Source organism: Sipha flava, unplaced genomic scaffold, assembly GCF_003268045.1.
Source record: "Sipha flava isolate LNK unplaced genomic scaffold, YSA_version1 123_pilon_pilon, whole genome shotgun sequence".
Classification (NCBI taxonomy): Eukaryota; Metazoa; Arthropoda; class Insecta; order Hemiptera; family Aphididae; genus Sipha; species Sipha flava.
Genome location: NW_020271749.1, coordinates 197,077 through 216,087, shown reverse-complemented (window position 1 = coordinate 216,087; position 19,011 = coordinate 197,077). Strand labels below are relative to the sequence as shown.

Below are 19,011 nucleotides of genomic sequence, written 5' to 3'. Positions count from 1 at the left end.
AATAAATAATTAAACAGGTAATAGCTTTATTGACAAACTTCCTAAATCCAAAAATTATTTAACTGAATTAATGATCAATTTATAGAGAATATGAACAAATAATACAAAAATAATTCCTATAGTTCATACATATTATATATATTTTTATAAATACATTGTTCTTTGACTGATTATAATTTTGTTTCTGTAAACAAAGATGTAACTCGCAAGATAGTTTTAGTTTCCTTTAAGCACATTAATACATAAATTTGCATACATTTACAAAGTTATCTGTATTGTGTCAAATTATTAATCTTAAATGTTATAAAAACTATATTGAGTTCAAAATTTAAATTTTGTTCAAAAATATTGACAAAACAAAAATTTAATTAAAAAAATTAAATCATTAAGCTTTGTTAACACATGTTCAAAATTTATAACATATTAGACTTGAGCAGCTTTCTTGGCTTTAACTAGTTCAACAATTTCTTTGTATCTTTTCATGCATTCCTTTTTCGTCCTAGTTGGAACACATTCTGCTATTCTTTCCCAACGTTCTTTTACTGCAACTGGGTATGTCTTTAGAGCTTGTTCCAATAATTTTTGCTCTTCAGCTGACCATCCAACAGGACGTTCAGAAACAACTTCAGGTACTTGTGCTTCGCTTTTTTTTTCTTTTTCAAATTGATCATATGCATTGGCATTCATTTCAGATTTTAAAGCATTATCAGTGAAATTAGTACTTTGAAGAGATTTAGCTTTAGCTAATACTTGTTTTGCATTTCGTTCACCATTCTTACTGTGTTGATTAATAAAATTTGCAACAGCTTCCCAACGTTGACTAGTACCTGCTGGAAACAAATTCACAGCTTTGATTAATAACTGAACATCATCAGTTTCCCAATCATTATTATTTTTTTCAACAATTTTTATATCATTTTTAATGACATTATTTAATTCGACTCTGCATTCCATTTGTTTAAGTTTTTCTATCAATGCTTTACGACCATCTCTTTGGATAGCACTGGCCAATTGTTTAAGCTGCACAGCGCATAGTTGATCACAAATTTTTTCAACGCCTGACATTATTTCAATAACATTGTCACCATTTTGTATATAGTAGTTATTTGTTTTACATAAATCTCGAATATTTTTACGTTCTTTTTTTAATGCTTTCTTTTTACTATCTTTTTCAGCCTTTAATGCATTTCGTTGAGCCTTTTCTACAGCTTCACGTTCTTCTTTTTCTTTTTGTATACGGGCTTCTTCTTCTTCTCTTTGTCTAATTTCTTCTTCTTGTTTTTGTCTAATTGCATCTTTTTTGGCTTGTTTAAGAGCAGCTTTGCGTTCTTGCTCTTCCTTTTTAAACTTCAAAAGTCTAGGGTCATTAGCATATGCTAGATCAACAAGTTGTCTAATACGAGCACTCTCTTCCTTTTTCAGTTTTGCACGATTAGCACGATTTTGTTTTTCAATCCACCTACGTTCTTCACGATCAGACGCTTGTTCACGATCTTCTTCATCAAGATATGAAAATTCTCTCCACGAATTAAACCCATACCAGAAATTGTAGAAACGGTCAACATGATCACGTGTACTATTGATATCTCCTAAAAGAGGCACTGAACTTTGTTCTGACCACATACTGTTACGAACAAATATTGGGCCAAATAATTCAAAGAAGTCAGATTTTTTGGCTGTTTCCTTAGAAGGAATGCTGTTTTCAAATTTAGGATCAATAGAATCATAAGCTCGTCTTTTTGTTTTATTTCCAAGCGTTTCCCAAGCTTTAGTTATGCATGTAAAGTAGTCATCATCACCTTGAACTTTTTCACCAAGTTTTTTTCTTTTATCTGGATGATGATTAAGAACTCTACGCCTATAAGCACTTTTAATTTGTGCTTCAGTTGCTTTATATCGCAATTTTGATAAACCTAACACTCTGTAATAAAAAAAACATATTCAATTAAAAATTTTTACATAAATAGTTAAAACAATCGAAATCATACAAAATTCAAAACCTTGGGCTTTGTATCTATTAATACATTTGTTAAATTATGTTTATATAAGGAAGATGATAATAATTGTACACAAATAGGTTTAACAAAATTTTTTATACATTATACAAAAAATATTAAGACCTACAACAAGTTGCTTTTTTCAATAATTTTATTTTTTTATAACAGTTTATTAAAATAAATAGATAAGAATATTTTATTGGATATATTTGTTTTTATCTATATAAATATAATAACTAGGATTCAAGATTTGTAGAACTAAAAAATATTATAGCAGTATGCAGTGCTAAATATATATTTCAGAGGTTTAACTATTTTAATCAAACAATTTATACTAAAGGTATTATTCAAAATGTGCATCACAGCTCCTGGGTATAACAGGAATTTGAGAAGAGTTATTTTAAGAAATAAAAATTTTATTATTGTAATATAATCAATTATAATTTAATCGTTCATTACAGAAACCCAATAAGATAAAAATTTCTTAAATATATTATGTTCTAATTTTCTTGTATTAGTAGACTTATCGATTTGTGTAAAAACCCTTATTTGCATCTTATTTATATGTCCAATCGCATCTCCAAAATCTTTGTTTAAAACAGAAACTCCTCATGTGACATCACTTGAGTTTTTTATTTTTGATTAGTTTCTAGAAACTTTAAAGTTATGGATTAGAGGGGTTTCTGTAATAAGCAATTCAAATATAGTTTATAATAAATTGAGCAATTATTGAAGCAATAAAAAAGAGATGTGGCCATTTTGCAGAGAACTGCAACTTTTTCTTTTAGATCACAATAAACACCATAAAAAAATTAAGACAATGATTTTTTTTAAGAAGCTTTTAAGTCTTTTGGATATTTTTTAAAACCTAAATGTAATAAATATTTTGTTGCAAGGAAATAATATCCATATTTTTGAGCTTTTTGTTAAAATTACAGCATTCCATAAGAAATTAGTTTTAAGAAATATATGAGGGTGCTATTAATGACTACTTTTCTATGCTCCATTAATTTCTAAGTGAAAATTATATGAGCAATAACAATATAATATTAGATTCCAAAATGAAGACAATGTTTGTATCATTATTAACTCAATTTCGAACATAAGTAAATCTACAATACTCAGAAGGCTAATAAAGTTTTGAAAAATGTAATACTTTAGGCTAGTGGTGGTCAAACTACGGCCCACGAAAATATTCTACATTAAAACACTTATTTGCACAACTGTAATATTTTACATTTATGTGAAAAAAAATTGAAAAATACATTTTGTTATGGCCCATGGTGAAAAAATGTTGTTTTTTTGGGCTCAAGGTAAAAAAAGTTTGACCACCGCTGCCTTAGGCTACTTTACAGTATATAAGACAGGATTTTCTAAATTAACTGTAATTAAAACAAAATATCTGTCAAAAGTGAACATCTAGAAGTAGATTAGAACAGCTATTTCTAAACTAGAATTAAAATTTGAACATATTATGAAACATAAACAAGCTCATCCATCTCACTAAATATTAATTTTGTTTTTTTACTAATTTTTATTTATTAAATAAAAAAATATTTTATTTTATTTTTCAATATTAACTATTTATTTGGAAATTGTTTTATATACTTGTGTGATAAATAAATAAATCTAAATATATTATAATAATTTACATACATAATATTTTGTTTTTTTGTCATTAATAATTTAGGAGCCATCAAAATATTGTGAACACATATAGGAGTTGAGAGTTGAAAAAATTTGAATACCTTACCTCAGATTTATAATTATTGTTAAATATAAAAATTAGGGTTTTTTTTTTTTTTTTGTAAAAGAAAACAAACATTTTGAATAATTAAATCACTAATAGTATTATTTTAGTTGATTTTATATAGTATAATTATAAAACAAAGTTTCTTTATTGTTATTAAGGTTACCAAATTAATTTCAAGCTTTATTCGCAAAGTTAATAAATTATATATTAGGCTTTGATTTAAAATATTTAAGAATATATTTTTAAAAGTGCTCATTAATAAACATAATGATTTAAATATTTATTTTAAATGATTTCGATTATATTTTGGTAAACAATTAATTTAATAATTACTGATAATGATCTTGATCTTTCCATTCTTTAGGATCTAAAGTTTTTAGATAAAGAGAATCTGCCTCACTTTCTTCATCAATAAAAGATTCATTTGTATCTTCTACTTCTTCCCCATTGATTAAGCTTTTATCTTGGGATGTTGATCCAGACAAATATCTTAAAATCCATGGTCCAACTGTTTCTACTTTACGAAGATGAACATCTAGAATAGGCGGTTTCTCTTTGTCTTTCATTATTTAACTATGGTAAATTTGATGACATGCAATCACAATAATGGTTATTTGTGCATAATCTAAAATAATAAACACAATTATACGTTAGGACAGAATAAAAAATTATTTGAAATAAAATCCCCATGTAAAACATACTGGTTGAAGATCTGTATCTTAGATCAACTCCAGTATCGATAAACAAGAATATTTATTGAATGGAACATTTATAAAACAAATATTACTCACCCTAAAATAGTGAAAATACCAACTGGACATAAGTTCTCAATAAAAACTTCGACCAATTTGAAGATTTCGAAGAAGAAATTTTTGAATATAATAATTCTTGTTTCGGAATTTGTAGGTTAGGGTGGTAAAGTGTTTTGTACAACTCAAGGACAATTAGTGTATGGAAAAAAAAGCAAAGACGTACGCGTTTAGAACGTCCTTGCACTCGTTTCGGGGGCCTATATGGCGAACCACTTATTTACGCCACACGCGTATCATGCTCGATCATGCACAACTGGCAAGTTATGTTCACCGGCGCCGCACACATAATTACATTACGCATACCAACTTACTACGCAGCGAATCAAATCCTCCCGACAAGTCCAGATGGTTAGGGAACAACGTAATTTTGAATAACGACGATAACGTATTATTTGGTTAGTGATAAACATTAGAAAACTATTGTTGATCCAAATATTTGCATATTCTGTAAGATATTATTGTTGTTTCTGTTTCATTGCAGGGCTCGGGCCATCAAATGTGAGTATAGTAATTTAACGAACGATTTTATGCTTATCAATTTAAAACCAATCTAAGTGTATGAAGTCGTTATTTTTTATTTTTCAAATCTACTTCCGTGTTCCTTGTAATCACATTATTTGAATTATATATGGGTATTGTAATACCTATCTGACTTAGATTTTTTCAATTTTTCAAATTGGTTGTATCTTGCACTGTATAGAATTATTTCACACATACACTAATTTGTTAATCTACATCACAGTTTTAACGGGATATCAAAGTTTGCACTTAAATCAAAATTATGACTACACCATCTTCAACAACAAGCCAGAAACACAAAGCGTTTTCTGGGGAGCCTATGCGAGATAAACCAGTCGAAGAACTTGCTGGTATTGGTCCTGTTTTAGCTACCAGACTCAAAGAACAAGGATTCACAAAAGTAATTTGATTCAAATTTCTGAAATAAGTATAGCTTAGAGCCTATACAAATTTTACATTTTATGAGATTTTATTATATGAATAATTTATAAATTAATATAATTAATATTATATTTTATCTAAATTATGACACTTTTAATATATAGTGCGCTTTATAAAAATGATGCAAGAACAGATGTCTTTTCTGAAATACAATTTTGACTAAAGTATTTAAAATGTTACTTAATTTTTGACAGCAAATCAGTTTATATTTTTCATAAAAACTTTAATAAAATAAACGACGCGTGTATAATAATAAGTGACTGATGATGCATTAAATGCATAGAATTTCAAAATATATAAATTAGACATTTTTATTCTGATTTTCAAACTGTCATAATTTAAAAACTCATGATTTCTCATCAACATTGTTTTTCAGATGTTACAATACAGAAAGAAAAAAAAATACAAAAATTCTCATAAGCTCTGTAAATTAATTTACTCAAAATTCTACGTCATAAATTAGTATTTTAATCTTAATTATTTATTTAACAAAATTTCTACATAAGCTTATTGTAAAAATGTCTATTTATATTAAAAAATGTATATTATTATTTTTAATTTTAGGCTTACAATGTATTAGGTCAGTTTCTACTTCTACAAATGGATCAAGATTTATTTTGTGAATGGTTAAAAGACACAATAAGTGCTAACTCAAAACAATCAAAAGATTGTTATGGATGTTTAAAAGCATGGTGTGATGAATTTTTGTGATAACTGTATTTTTTTATTATTTATATATATCTATATATATATATATATATATTATTGTATAAAGAATAATATAAATTACCAATGCACACTAAATTTATTAAAATGTAGTTGATATATTCAATTATTTTATTATATACTTTTTATAATTCCATATTAACATAAAATAAATCTAATCTATGATCATAAAACGAACATGTTGCAATTATTTTTCTGTTTTTTGACTTTGTTCTGCATTCATATTGAATATTGTTGGAATAGCACCAATCAGCTCCATAAAAAAGTCTATTATTTTTTTCTCCAAAAGCTTGACAAATATTAGCTTTATTGATTGATGTGTCTATTATATGAGCAGCATTAAACATTGAAGCACTTAAAAGATATTCTTCTTTTAAAGGCTCCCATTTCAACCTCCAAATGCCTCCATCTACTTTAACATTATTATAACAATGTTTCATGTTACGTGTATCCCACAGTCTTACAATTTCATCATAACTAAAAATATATTAAAATTGTACTAATAGAAAATAGTTTTACATTTTTTAACTTACCTCCCAGTAGCAATTATGTTTTCTCTGATTTTATTGGATGAACACGTTGTTACTCCTTGTTCATGATCTTTATTTTCAAACACAGGTTTATCATATTGTAAGCGTTGGTCATAACATTTAAATTTACAATCGTCACCACCTATAAATTATAGTTTGTTAAACATTAATGATGACGTTATTAAATTAGATTTCAGTACTAGTAATATCAAACAAAAAACCGATGCAAATAACCTTAACATTTGAGCCAGATTACAGTTTTAAATTTATTTGTATTCCTTCTATTCTATAATCCTTGCAATCCTATAGTATTAAAATCACTAAAGTATTATGAAAATATCTACATTAGTGAATTAAATTGAGTTTAAGATTAATTTCTAAAAACTCAGTATTTATAATAATATAAAATATTCATATTGACATCCACAAAACATTATGCTATTAGTCTTAACCATAAATTAATTTTCATTCACTTATTAATTAAACCAACTCATAAATTAAGTAAATGGAATTGGTAGTAAAAAGTTTAGTGCATTTTTATTATAAAATCACCTGTGTATAATATGTTAGGTTCTCCGTGATTAAATGCAACTGTCCATGACTCAAAATTATGAGCTTTGAAACTATAAATCAGTTGATTATTTAAATTAACTACAGTTATGTAACCGTGGGAATCACTAAATGCAAGATTATGTGATCCGTTTTCATGATGTGACCAAGCAATTGATAAACTCATATGACATTCACCATTTGTTTTAGGAAGATCAAAACTTGAGAATACGCTTAGACACAATTCAGTATCATATTTATCTATAATATAAATTAATTATTTAAATGTATTATTAGTTTTTTAATGTGTTAAATATTCACCTAAACTGTATAAACGAATGTGGTTGCCAGACAATGCAGCTGCTAACAATATTTTTCCAGAAACTATATGTGGATTCCATTTTAAATCTAATACAGCATCTTCAGGAATAGATTGAATTAATTTTATTTTATTTTGATCTTCTAAAATAAATAAATTAATGGTGCCAGTTTTTAATTTGTTTGCTTCGTCAAGTTTATAAGTGCCACATACAAATACATGATGGTATTCTAATATTGGACACCATTCAACAGTATCAGCTGGGTACAAAGTGTCAAACGACTCTAAAAAATCCACACTACTAATTTCAGTCATCTAAAAAAAAAATATATTTAAAAATTATTATTGAAGACTATTAATATTTGTCCAGTTTCATTAAAAAATTAAAAAATATTTCAAATATTACTATTTATATTTTAAGTAATTATAATTCAAATATAAATAGTAAGATATTTTTTCAGTATCATTACTAAAGCTCAATTTTTTTTTACACGTATAGAGCAGAAAAGAGGTAGAGCTTCACTTCCTTATCACCATACTTTACACAATGAATGCATTTAATAGTAATTCTGATCATATTAATATATATATATATAGTTCAATCATAGGACAGATCAAAATAGTATTAAATATTGATATATCACATGCCATCCGATGATACATCAACTAATTATAGTGATCAACACTGCCATACAAGAAAAAATTAACGTTTATTAGTATTAAGTCTTCCAAATAATTATAAAATTGTATTGATCTAGTCAAGAAACTTTTTATGTCAATTTAAAACCATGGCTTAGTCAAATTTCTATAATTTAAATTAAACTATGAAACTGTCACTAATATTTTTTGCCATTCCTGATAGTTTTGACTTGTAGCATAGTCCTTAATATTTTTAAAACTTCTAACACATCTTTCAAAATATACCCAGCACATTTTGCTAAATATAATACTTATCAAGTAGTGAAGTAAATCGGTAATATTATTTTGATAAAGTATTATAAAGTAAGTTATAGCATATTGCCTGTACATGTTAAAAACATTAAAACTCAAATATTGTTTTTAGGCATCTGTGACCTTATTTTTTTAAATTAAATACTTTTTTGTGTAAAATCAAAAAAATGTTTTTTATTTCTAATTTTCTATTTCTTTGATAAAAGTATATTTAGTTTTGTACTTTTGTTTAACATTTGTAAAATGTAACGAATACCTATATTATATACCTATATTGATTAATAACTATATTAGTACAGAAAATATTTCAATACTTTAATATGTAGAAATAAAGAATGCATTTTCTTAAAAAAAAGTATAATTTTAGAATCCAGTGTAGCCATTTAGGTATTTTATGTTTGAATAATAAATAATAATTAACAGTTAATATTACTTTTTTATTTAATTGGATATTTGGTTGTTGAAAAATAAATTACCACTAATTAATGGTAGTGAACTACTAGCACGTAACAATCCCAGTTACTAAGTATATATCTTTTACATTTACAGATAGAACCAATTTTTTTCAGTAAAATATTTACCTAATATTGAACATCATAATGTTGACCATTATTTCTAGGAAACAATAAATAAGTTAAATAATATAACTGTTCATGAAAATACTTAGAAGTATGATGTGATGTATATTCATAAAATCTTAACTAATGAAATCAAAAAATAAAGAATAAAAATATACTAATAATTCTATATTAAAATATAATATTAATTATATTTTGTTATACATACAATAAAAAAGAATTATGGATTTTTTAAAGAATATTTATAATGAAATAATTATTTAAGTCTAATTAACATTTTACGTTGCATAATATGTTGTATTTCTCCTCTTCTGATCATCAAATATATAACTTTATCAATGGCTCTTTGTGGATATTTTTGTCTTAAAAAATCTTGAATGATGCTAAATTCTGATACTTGAGATCCAATTGGGAATCGGCGTTTCAGTTGTTTTTCAATTCTTTGTAATGTTTCAGTATCTTCTTCAGTAGAAAAACCTTCAACACCAGATAAACATCCTGATGTTGCTGCACTTAAAGTAGATACTTGAAACAATCTTAATGCTTCATCTACATGAGTCTCTGTAGCAAAAGGTTGTAATTGCATTTTAGCTAACGATTCAGCAATACGAATAATGGCTTCTAATTGTCGAACAGTGATAGGAATGGCTAATTTTTTTTCAGATTCTAATTCATGACATCCAGTTCTCATAAGAACATAACGACTTTTAAGTTTCTCACCAGCTTCTTCTGATAATCGAGGTCCACAACGTTGGCGGCAATAATTCAGGAATTTTTTTATTGTTGCCAATGGTAATTCTCCTTCAACTTCTTGCTGAGCTTGACCATTCATTAAATGAACATTCATGATATGCTTAGCCAATGTCATATCTCGAATTTGATTATGTTCATCTTTTATAATAAATATCATATCAAATCTATAAATTAAAAATGTATTAAATTAATTTAAATAACTTTTAACATAATTTTAATAATTCAAAAGACATAAATAATCAATTCAAAAAGATTTATATTTTTAATAACAAAAACCCATATTTACCTTGATAAGATAGTAGGCATGAAATCAATATTATCTTCGCCTTTACTATCATCCCATCTACCAAATACTGAATTTGCAGCAGCCAATACTGAACAACGGCTATTAAGAGTAGTTGTAATGCCAGCTTTAGCAATTGAAATAGTTTGTTGTTCCATAGCTTCATGAATTGCTACTCTGTCACCTTCTCTCATCTTGTCAAATTCATCAATACATACAACACCACTATCAGCCAATACCATTGCTCCACCTTCTACTATAAAATTATGTGACGTTGGATCTCGAGTAACAGAAGCTGTAAGACCTGCAGCTGAAGACCCTTTGCCAGACGTGTATACACCAATAGGAGAAACTTGTTGAACAAACTTAAGAAGTTGTGATTTAGCTGTACCAGGATCTCCTAGAAGCAATAAATTGACGTCTCCACGACGAGTTAAACCATCTGGCAGTCTTTTTCGTGATCCACCAAACAACAGACAAGCTATGGCTTTTTTTATATCACTGAATCCAAAAATGGAAGGTGCAATGGATTTGGAAATTCGTTCATATATATCAGGAGATGATGCCAACTTTCTGAATAGTTCTTCATCTTCAACAGAAGTAGGCATTGAAGTAGTAAAACCACCAACTTGATCATCCATCTGAAATCCTAGAACTCTTAAATATGGAGCACGCACACCAACTACTGTACGAGAATTTTCTGCAACTTTTTGTTTCCTCGAAGTTTTAACCTAAAAATACAAATACAGAGGTATGAATTTTGAAGTACATGATTAATAAATTCTGTACTAATTTACAATGGAACATACCTTTTTTATAGAATAAACACCAACTACCATGATGCGATTTCCAGGAACTACACGCTCACATAAATAACGATCACAATATAGCTGTACATGTCGTGGCATTTCTCCTTGGGGAGTAGAATCACTCAATTCTTGTAGTTTTAAAATTTGAGAGTCAACACATTTACATTTGTCTGGTATAATAAAATAAGGATCTAATGGACACTGTGGACGACCAGCTTGTTCTGTTGAACATTTTCTTGGTAAAATATAACCATCCATCCCGGCTTTTACAGGTAAATGAGGTACAACATTACGACAAGATCTACATTGTAATGTTATTTGTGTAGCCTTAGCACGAATACTTGAAGCTGATACTATGATACCAGGGATTTTAACTAAACGAGAAACTGATTCAGATTTAATTGAACGCAAAGAAGAAGCCAATGAATTTGTAGACAATAATATTTGAATATTCTCAAAATCATCAGCATTATCTGATGCAATCAATTCTTGAGCCAACTCTGTGGCAGCTTCCTCGAAAGCTGGTAAATGTTCAACTGGCTGTTTGTATAGTTTGTCTGCTAAATTTTCATCAAATCCAGCTAAATCTTCAACATTTATTTCCAGCCAATACTGACCCAAATTACAATTACGTTTTAAAGTATCTCTATACTTATAATTAAAATTTTCTTCGTTATAAGTTTTTAAAAATTCTTTGAATGTTTTCTTTATAGATCTTGTGTTCATTAACGATGAAGCCAAATTATCATCATCACCGAAAGTATCAGAAAAAAATATACCTGGAGTATCAAAACCCTCCATGATTATTAGCTAGTTATATCCAATAAGTTAAAAAAACAACACAATTATTAGATTAAAAAAAAATTGATACGTGAATTAAACTGAACGCAAAGAAAAATATTAAATAAATAAACACAATTTTATGCTACCCGAAGTACACGACGACCATGATCTAAAATCTAACAAAGCAACAGATTAGCAAATAATAATTGGCGGGAAACTTTGTTAGTAGTACTTTTATTGAAGTTGGGAACACACAACAAACATAAAAACGTTTAACTCCTATTGTTATGGTCAAAGTTAGTAACGTTTTCCAAATAGGTAATAAACATTCAACATTGTTAATTCATAGTAGGTACTTATTGTACGTAAAAAACATAGAATGGTTAATGCGTGAATTTTTATTTCTTTGCAACAGTCAACAATACACTAATTTTTAACCGAGCTAAGATATTCATTTAAAATATTAATTTATAAAAACAAATAGTTTATATTATTATTATATGTATATATATATATATATATAAATTCTTAGCCTGGAGTATTATTAATCCTTTATTAACTTATAAATAATATACCTACAGATAAATATTTATTTCTAAATATAAATATAAATTATTTATATATTAATTTACAAGTGCTAACCATTTACTAGTTTTTAATTTTTTATTATTTTATTATTTAAAAAATCTGATTGATATTGATAAAATGAATTAGATACCTGATATGTATTTTAAACGCCGATCAAAATTAATTCAATACTAATAGCAATAACAAGCACAAAAAATTACTATAAAACCACTTTTAAGATAAGTGATAATGATCCACCAACAGCATTTTACAATCACAACATACAACAGAATTATAACTGATCGTACGTTTAGTATTATCACTTGATAATAAAATAGTATATTAAATACTCTCCAAAACAACTAATATTTATCAAAAATCGGAAACTTATTAACGTCCTGTTACGGAAGTTTTAGCTTTCTTCTGTGCTATCGAAATTACGAACTATTTAGCTATTCTGTATTTCTTAAAAACCTATAATCTCATAATAATTTAAATCTATCGTACACATCTATCACTACACTATCTTATAATTATTCTTGAGATAATCATTAATTTCATTAATGTATTCAATCTGTAGCCTGTAATTAGTAGATGTTGTTATTCCGAGTATGTATACTTACACAAAAACAGCTATCACGCTTTTATTTTATCCATCACTTTTTCCTTGTTAGCTTTTTTTTGCCCTCACAACATTTACTGTTTTCATTACTACCTTACCTGTTTATAGTCTTTGTTATTATCTAGCACCTCATTCAACGTTCCTTCAGAATTTAGTAAAATTCATTAATAATTGAAGTAGATTTATTTTTAAATTTAACATTTTTTTTTTTAAATAATTCATATTAAATAGGTTAAGTACCATTAATAGTTTAGGATACAGTTACCAGTTGTATACTAAAGGTATATAATAAAACTATGATAAATAAGCTAAAATAAATATATTTTACAACTGCAATTAAAAGTACTACCATTGTGTTAACAATTGTAGTCATTTTTTTTTTAATTAAAAATAAATCTAAGAATTTTATGTGATGTAAGTGTTCTTTGTACTGAAATCCCATTAGCTCCTAAAGATAAATTTATCAGATTTATAAGCAAAACAACAAGTTCAACAAATTAATAAAAATGTAGATAATTATAATACAGATTTGTTTATTTTAATAATAATAATAATTTTAAATAACAGAATGGAAATCAAGTAATTAACAAATAAAATGTTATGAAAATAATTTTTATTTATGAAAATGTTAAACCTAATTTTAAATATCTAAAAAAATAATCAGTTATTAATAAAATGCAAATTAATAATAAATATTTATGAATTTTGTACAAGAGTTACTTTTTTTTTTAGTTCTACAGATAATATTTGGGTGAATCAGTAAATTATAAGATAATTTTACAGTTTATTATAGATTATTAAATGTATTGATTTGAATAAATAATTTGTTTTTCACAAAACTGAAATAACCATAAATTAAACCATGTCTAATAAACATCAATTTAATATATTTTAAACACAATTCACAAATACTTTAAATGATTTAAATAATATTTAAAACCAAAGATACCTTCTAAAATTAAAAATATATTATGTATATACTAAATAAATATCGTAAAAAAATTATAGATACATTTTTATAACTATAGTTTTTATTTAATATAACTATATTTCATATAATTTTACTATAATAATTTATAGTTTGTGCTATTTTAATTAAAATGTAGCTAATATACTTTTAACATAATAATGAATAATAATACCTACCCACAATTTAAAATAAAAAATAAATAAATATAGATTGTGTACCTAAAATCTATAGCTTAAAATAGTGCTTGGCTATTACAACATAATAAATATAATACCCGTTATAGAAAAAGTTTGTACAGTAAATTAGAATAATTTGTATAAAATTATATACAATTTTAAAAATAATTAAAATTAAAATAGTACTTAGATTCTTAAAAATATTTGTATAACATTTTATTCTTAAGCATAGATAATCTAAAAAAAAAATAAATATGAAAATTGAATGGATACCCTGGTAGAATTAAAATGAAATAAAACATCTTAAGGCCTCAGAATCAATATCACTTTGTTACCATTTTAATGCTTAAAGTACACAGTTTATGAAAAATACTATTTATAATAAAATACTGTCAGTCATAAATTGAAAACATTTTTTTTTGAATTTGTTTTTTTTTTTTTTTTTTTTAATACCAAAATGTGATTATTTTAACATGAATAATTGTATAAATAATGTTAATGGAAAACTAGCAATTTAAAATTTTTGTAAAAATATTTTCATTTTTAATGTATCCGTTTTAGCGCAACACTTTAAACGAAAAATTGTTGAATTTAATTTATAAAAATAACAATTATTAGGTAATAATTAAATTTCTTATAATAAAAACAAATATTTTTATTTTAACATTAAATTAATATTCTTCTTTATATTTTATTTGCCAAAACGAATATAATTAAAATTCAATTAACATTAAAATTTCTTTGATCTATAACTTATAGTGGTTTTCAAAATCATAATTTAATTTATTTTGCTGCAGAATATATAAATGCCAATAATTTTATTCATAATGTATTAATTATTTATCTATAAAATATGTGTGATATTTAAAGCTGTCTTGATACTTTTTCTACTTCTTTTAAACATTCACTCACTAATGCTTTAGCTTTATGAATTGATTTTTTCAATCGTTCTGTAGAGTTCTTACAACCTGTATAAATTGGTCTAATAGACCCTGACATTTCTTCAATAACCCCCAATAACTCTCTATATTTAGCCCAACCATCTTCACTACTTAAAGAATCAATATCAAATGTTTTTTCTACATTTTCTAACTGTCCTGATATTCGATCTGAAGCAGTAGTAGTAGAAGTACTAGTATTAGAAGTTGGTGGGGGCATATGTTCATGTTTATAATGTTTTGTTTTATTTTGAGTGTTTTCTTTGTTATAGTTTACTGCAGTCTTTTCTTTAGTTTGTTGAGTTTGTTCATAAGAATATGGTTTCCTTTTATTAACCTGATTAAAATTCATTAATAATTCAGGATAGTTGAACGGTAAATTAAATGGCCATTGTTGTTCAGGTTGAGCATTATAATTAGGATAATGTTTTCGATTCATCGTTAAGTCCAAAAGAGGATTATAATTGTTCATATCATAGGTCATATGGTTTAATGGAGGCATACTGGATTTTCCACGTTTACGTGGAGCACCTCCTTGGGCATTGGATGATAAAGAGTGTTTATTTTTTGATTTACCACCGCTTGAATTTGGAACAAGCGATAATGACACGGTACTCTGAGGAGAAGTAGAAGAAACTGCATATTGACTATTAGTTTTTGTACTTTGTGATATAGGTATGATGGTCAACTCTGAATGGCATCCCATGTTGCCAGACTTGATTGCTTCTAGTAAACTATTTTCCATGATTTTACTTTTTTTTCTTACTTTTTTGTCCTGAAATTATAATATTAAAATATTACTAAATCATATTATTTAAAAAAAGTTTATCTTTAAAATGTTATATAATTATTATTTAATACATAAAATTGTATATATTTGGAATAAATAATTTATTATAGCAAAAATTACCCAAAATAAAATATAGGAAAATATAAATGAATACAAAGAGGAAAGTGCTATAGTAAGAAGCAGATTTATGGGAGGGCAACGCAACAATCACCCCTCTCCTCTTGGGTTTTTAAATTGCTCAAATTACAGTCAAATCTTAATTTTACTATAAGTAATCACTCATAAATATTCTTATTTACCCCCTCCCTTAAACAAGCTTTAGATCCACCCCTGACTATATTACATACAATAAAAAGCTAACTTTCTAAATTTATAGTTAAAATGCATTTATATATGTGTATGTGTAATTGGTTAAACTAAATCTTTAATAATCTAAAATGAAGCTATTAATTTATCATATTAAAAAATAATATACTTCATCATAATCACTATTTGTCAACAACTACATAAACTTCAATTATAATAAAACATTTTGAATATTGATTCATTTATTACATAATAAATATCAATTAATAGGAGTTTAGTAAAAGTTAAAACAGGTAACCTACCATTGAGTAACATGTAAATGACCTAATAAATTTGGGTAGTATAAATAATTGATATGCACTTACTCTGTTTATTAATTGAAATTTAAAAAAAAAATATATATATATATATATATAGAACTTAATTAATAATAAGTATTGCAGTTATTGAATACCATGATAGAGTAACAACAAATACAGAGCTTTTATTTTTTTTTTTTTTTTGATAAAAATAATATTTGTCAATTTGTCATAATACTACAATGTTATTAAATATTAATATGAGGAAACAAATAACAATTCACAATAGAAAATGGTTATGGTTCAGATTATGACTGATAAGTTATTTTTTATTATTTACCATTATTGTTATATGATATAATCGTTTCTATGTTCAGTTCTTATACGATCTAAGGTTCAGTTTGACTATTAATTGATAAAACTTTGCTTGTGATAAGCACATTGACATTGATAATATAATTTTTAATTTCTGGAACCCTAATGCTATGTGTATCAGACACTATACCTAAAAAATTAGGGTTGATGAATACTAACAAGTAAGTTAAAATAATAAAACTTGTAACACATGAATTGATAATGATAATATTGTATAATTTATGCTTCCGATTCTGTTATATTATTTATATATTACCTACAAATAATTAAACAAAAAGTCTTTAAATTTTGAGTTTTTAAGGGAATAGTTAAGATACGGTTTCCTATGTGCGACTGGGCGCAACGACTGATCGCAACGACTAGTCGCAAAGATTGATCTATATTTAATCAATGAAAGTAGTTTCCCATGTGCGATTGACACGTGTGTGTCGATAACAGTCGTTGCGGCTTGCGACTGTAGTGAACGGTTCACTGTGAACCGATAGCAGTGTCGTTTATGAGTCGCATGCGTGTTTTACTTTCCGTTCAACTTTAAAACATCAAAAATCTTGCTACCACGATTTCTCTATAGTTAATTGTATAATACTTTTTTTTTTGTGATATCACAATATGAAATAGAAGTTGATCAGTTTAATTTGTAATTTGAATATTTTACTCATAAACCTAACTTAATCTTACTTCCTTATTTATCTATTTAAAATTTAAATTTTTTTTAAAAAAATCTGATCTATGATTTTTATTATCTTATCTTATTTTTTGTTCTTTAGTATGCAATCACAATAATAAACTATTCTTTATACCGCCGTGACATGTTCAAGAGACATCCAAGGAGATATGGGGGGGGGGGGAATCAGATTTTTTCCTTCGCAGAACTAAAATAAATATTTACGGTTAACCCTACATATAAATTCGAATTTATCACATTTATACACTTCTGAAAGTTTAAACTCCATCCTAGAAAAATGTAATGTTTGTTACATGTTTAATAAGTAAATTAAAAAATTTCACCAATGCGTAATATAAACACGTAACATTATGGATTATAGTATAACCAATAGAACGACAGCTAGAACATTATTTGCTAGTCGTTTTACAACGTAAATCGAAAATTATGATAAAAACAAATAATATTTAACAAATATTTCGTGAAAGCGAGTACATAATGTACATCACTTTTATTTTCCTAATACAGGGTTAATTGCATTGAAGAATAACTATTTGTTTATGCAACTAAATAAAAATATAACGAAATACATATATTATTTTAGTGTTTAAATATCATAGCACATAGACTTGGGGAAATATTTTATGAAGTATATTCGTATAGACACATTTTAATATTAATTTTATTTAATATTCGCTATTGATTCTTTAATATTATGGGAATTGGGTGGCTTTTATGCAAAACTAGTTTCACTAATAAGAAAAAAGGGCGACATTCTTACATTGGCGTAGCCAATGGGGGGCTAAGGGGCCTATAGCCCCCCTCCATGAGCCGTGTTTATATGGATAATGTATCTTGACTATTCAATAGAATCAATGGATGCTCGTTTTAATCAAAGGCTTATTGATGTTATGCCACTTGAAAGACTTATTCCAGCCAATTTAAATATGTATGACGATAAAAATATTATAAAAGCTGCTAAAATATATGTCCAAGATCTCCATGATGATACCTCATCTACAATCAGGGTTGACCTGTTCATATGGAGGCAACAATTGAGTCAAAATACTAAAAATACTATTCCAAAACCGAATTCTGTTCTTGATTCACACTCTCATCGCACCAATCTTCGACCTAACATTAAAATACTTTTACAATTATTCGCCACGTTACCAGTTACCTCTTTCACTCCGGAAAGAACGTTTTCAGCACTTAATCGCTTAAAAATTTTTTTAAGAAACACCATGTCGGAAAACAGACTGAATGAGTTAGCTATGGCTTATATAAATAAAAAAAGAGCAATTCGATGAAAGTGAAATAATAACTGAATTTGCCAGAAATTCGCCTAAGAGGATGCAGCTGTCAGAGTGAAGCAAGTGACTGAACACTGAAACCAAAATTATTATTATTATTATAAATTATATATTAATAAATATTTTTAAAACTACACTAAAATGCTTGAATTACGTTTAGAAACTTGGTAGTAGATGGTGGGGGGGGG

The 19,011-nt window shown here is 26.3% G+C and overlaps 5 protein-coding genes across 7 annotated transcripts; 1 reads left to right on the top strand and 4 right to left on the bottom strand.

Moving 5' to 3' along the window:
- Positions 1-117: 117 nt before the first annotated feature.
- Positions 118-4,671, bottom strand: LOC112694126 (dnaJ homolog subfamily C member 2). Its single transcript, XM_025569508.1, has 3 exons — positions 4,542-4,671; positions 4,084-4,375; positions 118-1,921 (listed from the first exon to the last, which is right to left on the bottom strand). The coding sequence occupies exons 2-3, from the start codon at positions 4,314-4,316 to the stop codon at positions 424-426; spliced, it is 1,731 nt and encodes a 576-aa protein (XP_025425293.1). The 5' UTR covers positions 4,317-4,375; positions 4,542-4,671; the 3' UTR covers positions 118-423.
- A 144-nt stretch (positions 4,672-4,815) lies between these two features.
- LOC112694136 (barrier-to-autointegration factor) lies at positions 4,816-6,310 on the top strand. The gene is made up of 4 exons (XM_025569522.1): positions 4,816-4,957; positions 5,044-5,060; positions 5,305-5,481; positions 6,087-6,310. Exons 3-4 carry the CDS (start codon positions 5,344-5,346, stop codon positions 6,231-6,233), a joined length of 285 nt encoding a protein of 94 aa, XP_025425307.1. The 5' UTR covers positions 4,816-4,957; positions 5,044-5,060; positions 5,305-5,343; the 3' UTR covers positions 6,234-6,310.
- Positions 6,311-6,331: 21 nt separating this feature from the next.
- On the bottom strand, positions 6,332-13,255 carry LOC112694132 (diphthine methyltransferase). Of its 2 annotated transcripts, none has more exons than XM_025569515.1 (5): positions 13,091-13,255; positions 7,649-7,961; positions 7,331-7,588; positions 6,782-6,920; positions 6,332-6,725 (listed from the first exon to the last, which is right to left on the bottom strand). In XM_025569515.1, exons 2-5 carry the CDS (start codon positions 7,959-7,961, stop codon positions 6,374-6,376), a joined length of 1,062 nt encoding a protein of 353 aa, XP_025425300.1. In that variant the 5' UTR covers positions 13,091-13,255; the 3' UTR covers positions 6,332-6,373. The 2 variants fall into 2 exon arrangements, with proteins under 2 accessions (XP_025425300.1, XP_025425299.1); XM_025569514.1 differs by lacking the exon at positions 13,091-13,255 and adding an exon at positions 12,522-13,059.
- On the bottom strand, positions 9,388-12,237 carry LOC112694123 (DNA replication licensing factor mcm5). The gene is made up of 3 exons (XM_025569505.1): positions 11,021-12,237; positions 10,215-10,942; positions 9,388-10,092 (listed from the first exon to the last, which is right to left on the bottom strand). Exons 1-3 carry the CDS (start codon positions 11,819-11,821, stop codon positions 9,432-9,434), a joined length of 2,190 nt encoding a protein of 729 aa, XP_025425290.1. The 5' UTR covers positions 11,822-12,237; the 3' UTR covers positions 9,388-9,431.
- A 1,578-nt stretch (positions 13,256-14,833) lies between the features above and the next one.
- Positions 14,834-16,672, bottom strand: LOC112694134. Of its 2 annotated transcripts, none has more exons than XM_025569518.1 (2): positions 16,475-16,672; positions 14,834-15,851 (listed from the first exon to the last, which is right to left on the bottom strand). In XM_025569518.1, the coding sequence occupies exons 1-2, from the start codon at positions 16,475-16,477 to the stop codon at positions 15,003-15,005; spliced, it is 852 nt and encodes a 283-aa protein (XP_025425303.1). In that variant the 5' UTR covers positions 16,478-16,672; the 3' UTR covers positions 14,834-15,002. The 2 variants fall into 2 exon arrangements, with proteins under 2 accessions (XP_025425303.1, XP_025425304.1); XM_025569519.1 differs by having other exon boundaries at positions 14,835-15,851; positions 16,538-16,671.
- Positions 16,673-19,011: the final 2,339 nt, after the last annotated feature.

Excerpts from the sequence above, each read along its gene's own strand:
- LOC112694126 (XM_025569508.1), bottom strand. The coding sequence starts at position 4,316 with ATGAAAGACAAAGAGAAACCGCCTATTCTAGATGTTCATCTTCGTAAA. Across the intron at positions 1,922-4,083 it reads AAAGATCAAGATCATTATCA|AGTGTTAGGTTTATCAAAAT; the intron begins GTAATTATTAAA and ends TTTTTATTACAG.
- LOC112694136 (XM_025569522.1), top strand. The coding sequence starts at position 5,344 with ATGACTACACCATCTTCAACAACAAGCCAGAAACACAAAGCGTTTTCT. Across the intron at positions 5,482-6,086 it reads AAGAACAAGGATTCACAAAA|GCTTACAATGTATTAGGTCA; the intron begins GTAATTTGATTC and ends TTTTAATTTTAG.
- LOC112694132 (XM_025569515.1), bottom strand. The coding sequence starts at position 7,961 with ATGACTGAAATTAGTAGTGTGGATTTTTTAGAGTCGTTTGACACTTTG. Across the intron at positions 7,589-7,648 it reads CATTCGTTTATACAGTTTAG|ATAAATATGATACTGAATTG; the intron begins GTGAATATTTAA and ends TTTATATTATAG. Across the intron at positions 6,921-7,330 it reads ACCTAACATATTATACACAG|GTGGTGACGATTGTAAATTT; the intron begins GTGATTTTATAA and ends TATAATTTATAG.
- LOC112694123 (XM_025569505.1), bottom strand. The coding sequence starts at position 11,821 with ATGGAGGGTTTTGATACTCCAGGTATATTTTTTTCTGATACTTTCGGT. Across the intron at positions 10,943-11,020 it reads GTGTTTATTCTATAAAAAAG|GTTAAAACTTCGAGGAAACA; the intron begins GTATGTTCCATT and ends TTGTATTTTTAG. Across the intron at positions 10,093-10,214 it reads ATGCCTACTATCTTATCAAG|ATTTGATATGATATTTATTA; the intron begins GTAAATATGGGT and ends TTTAATTTATAG.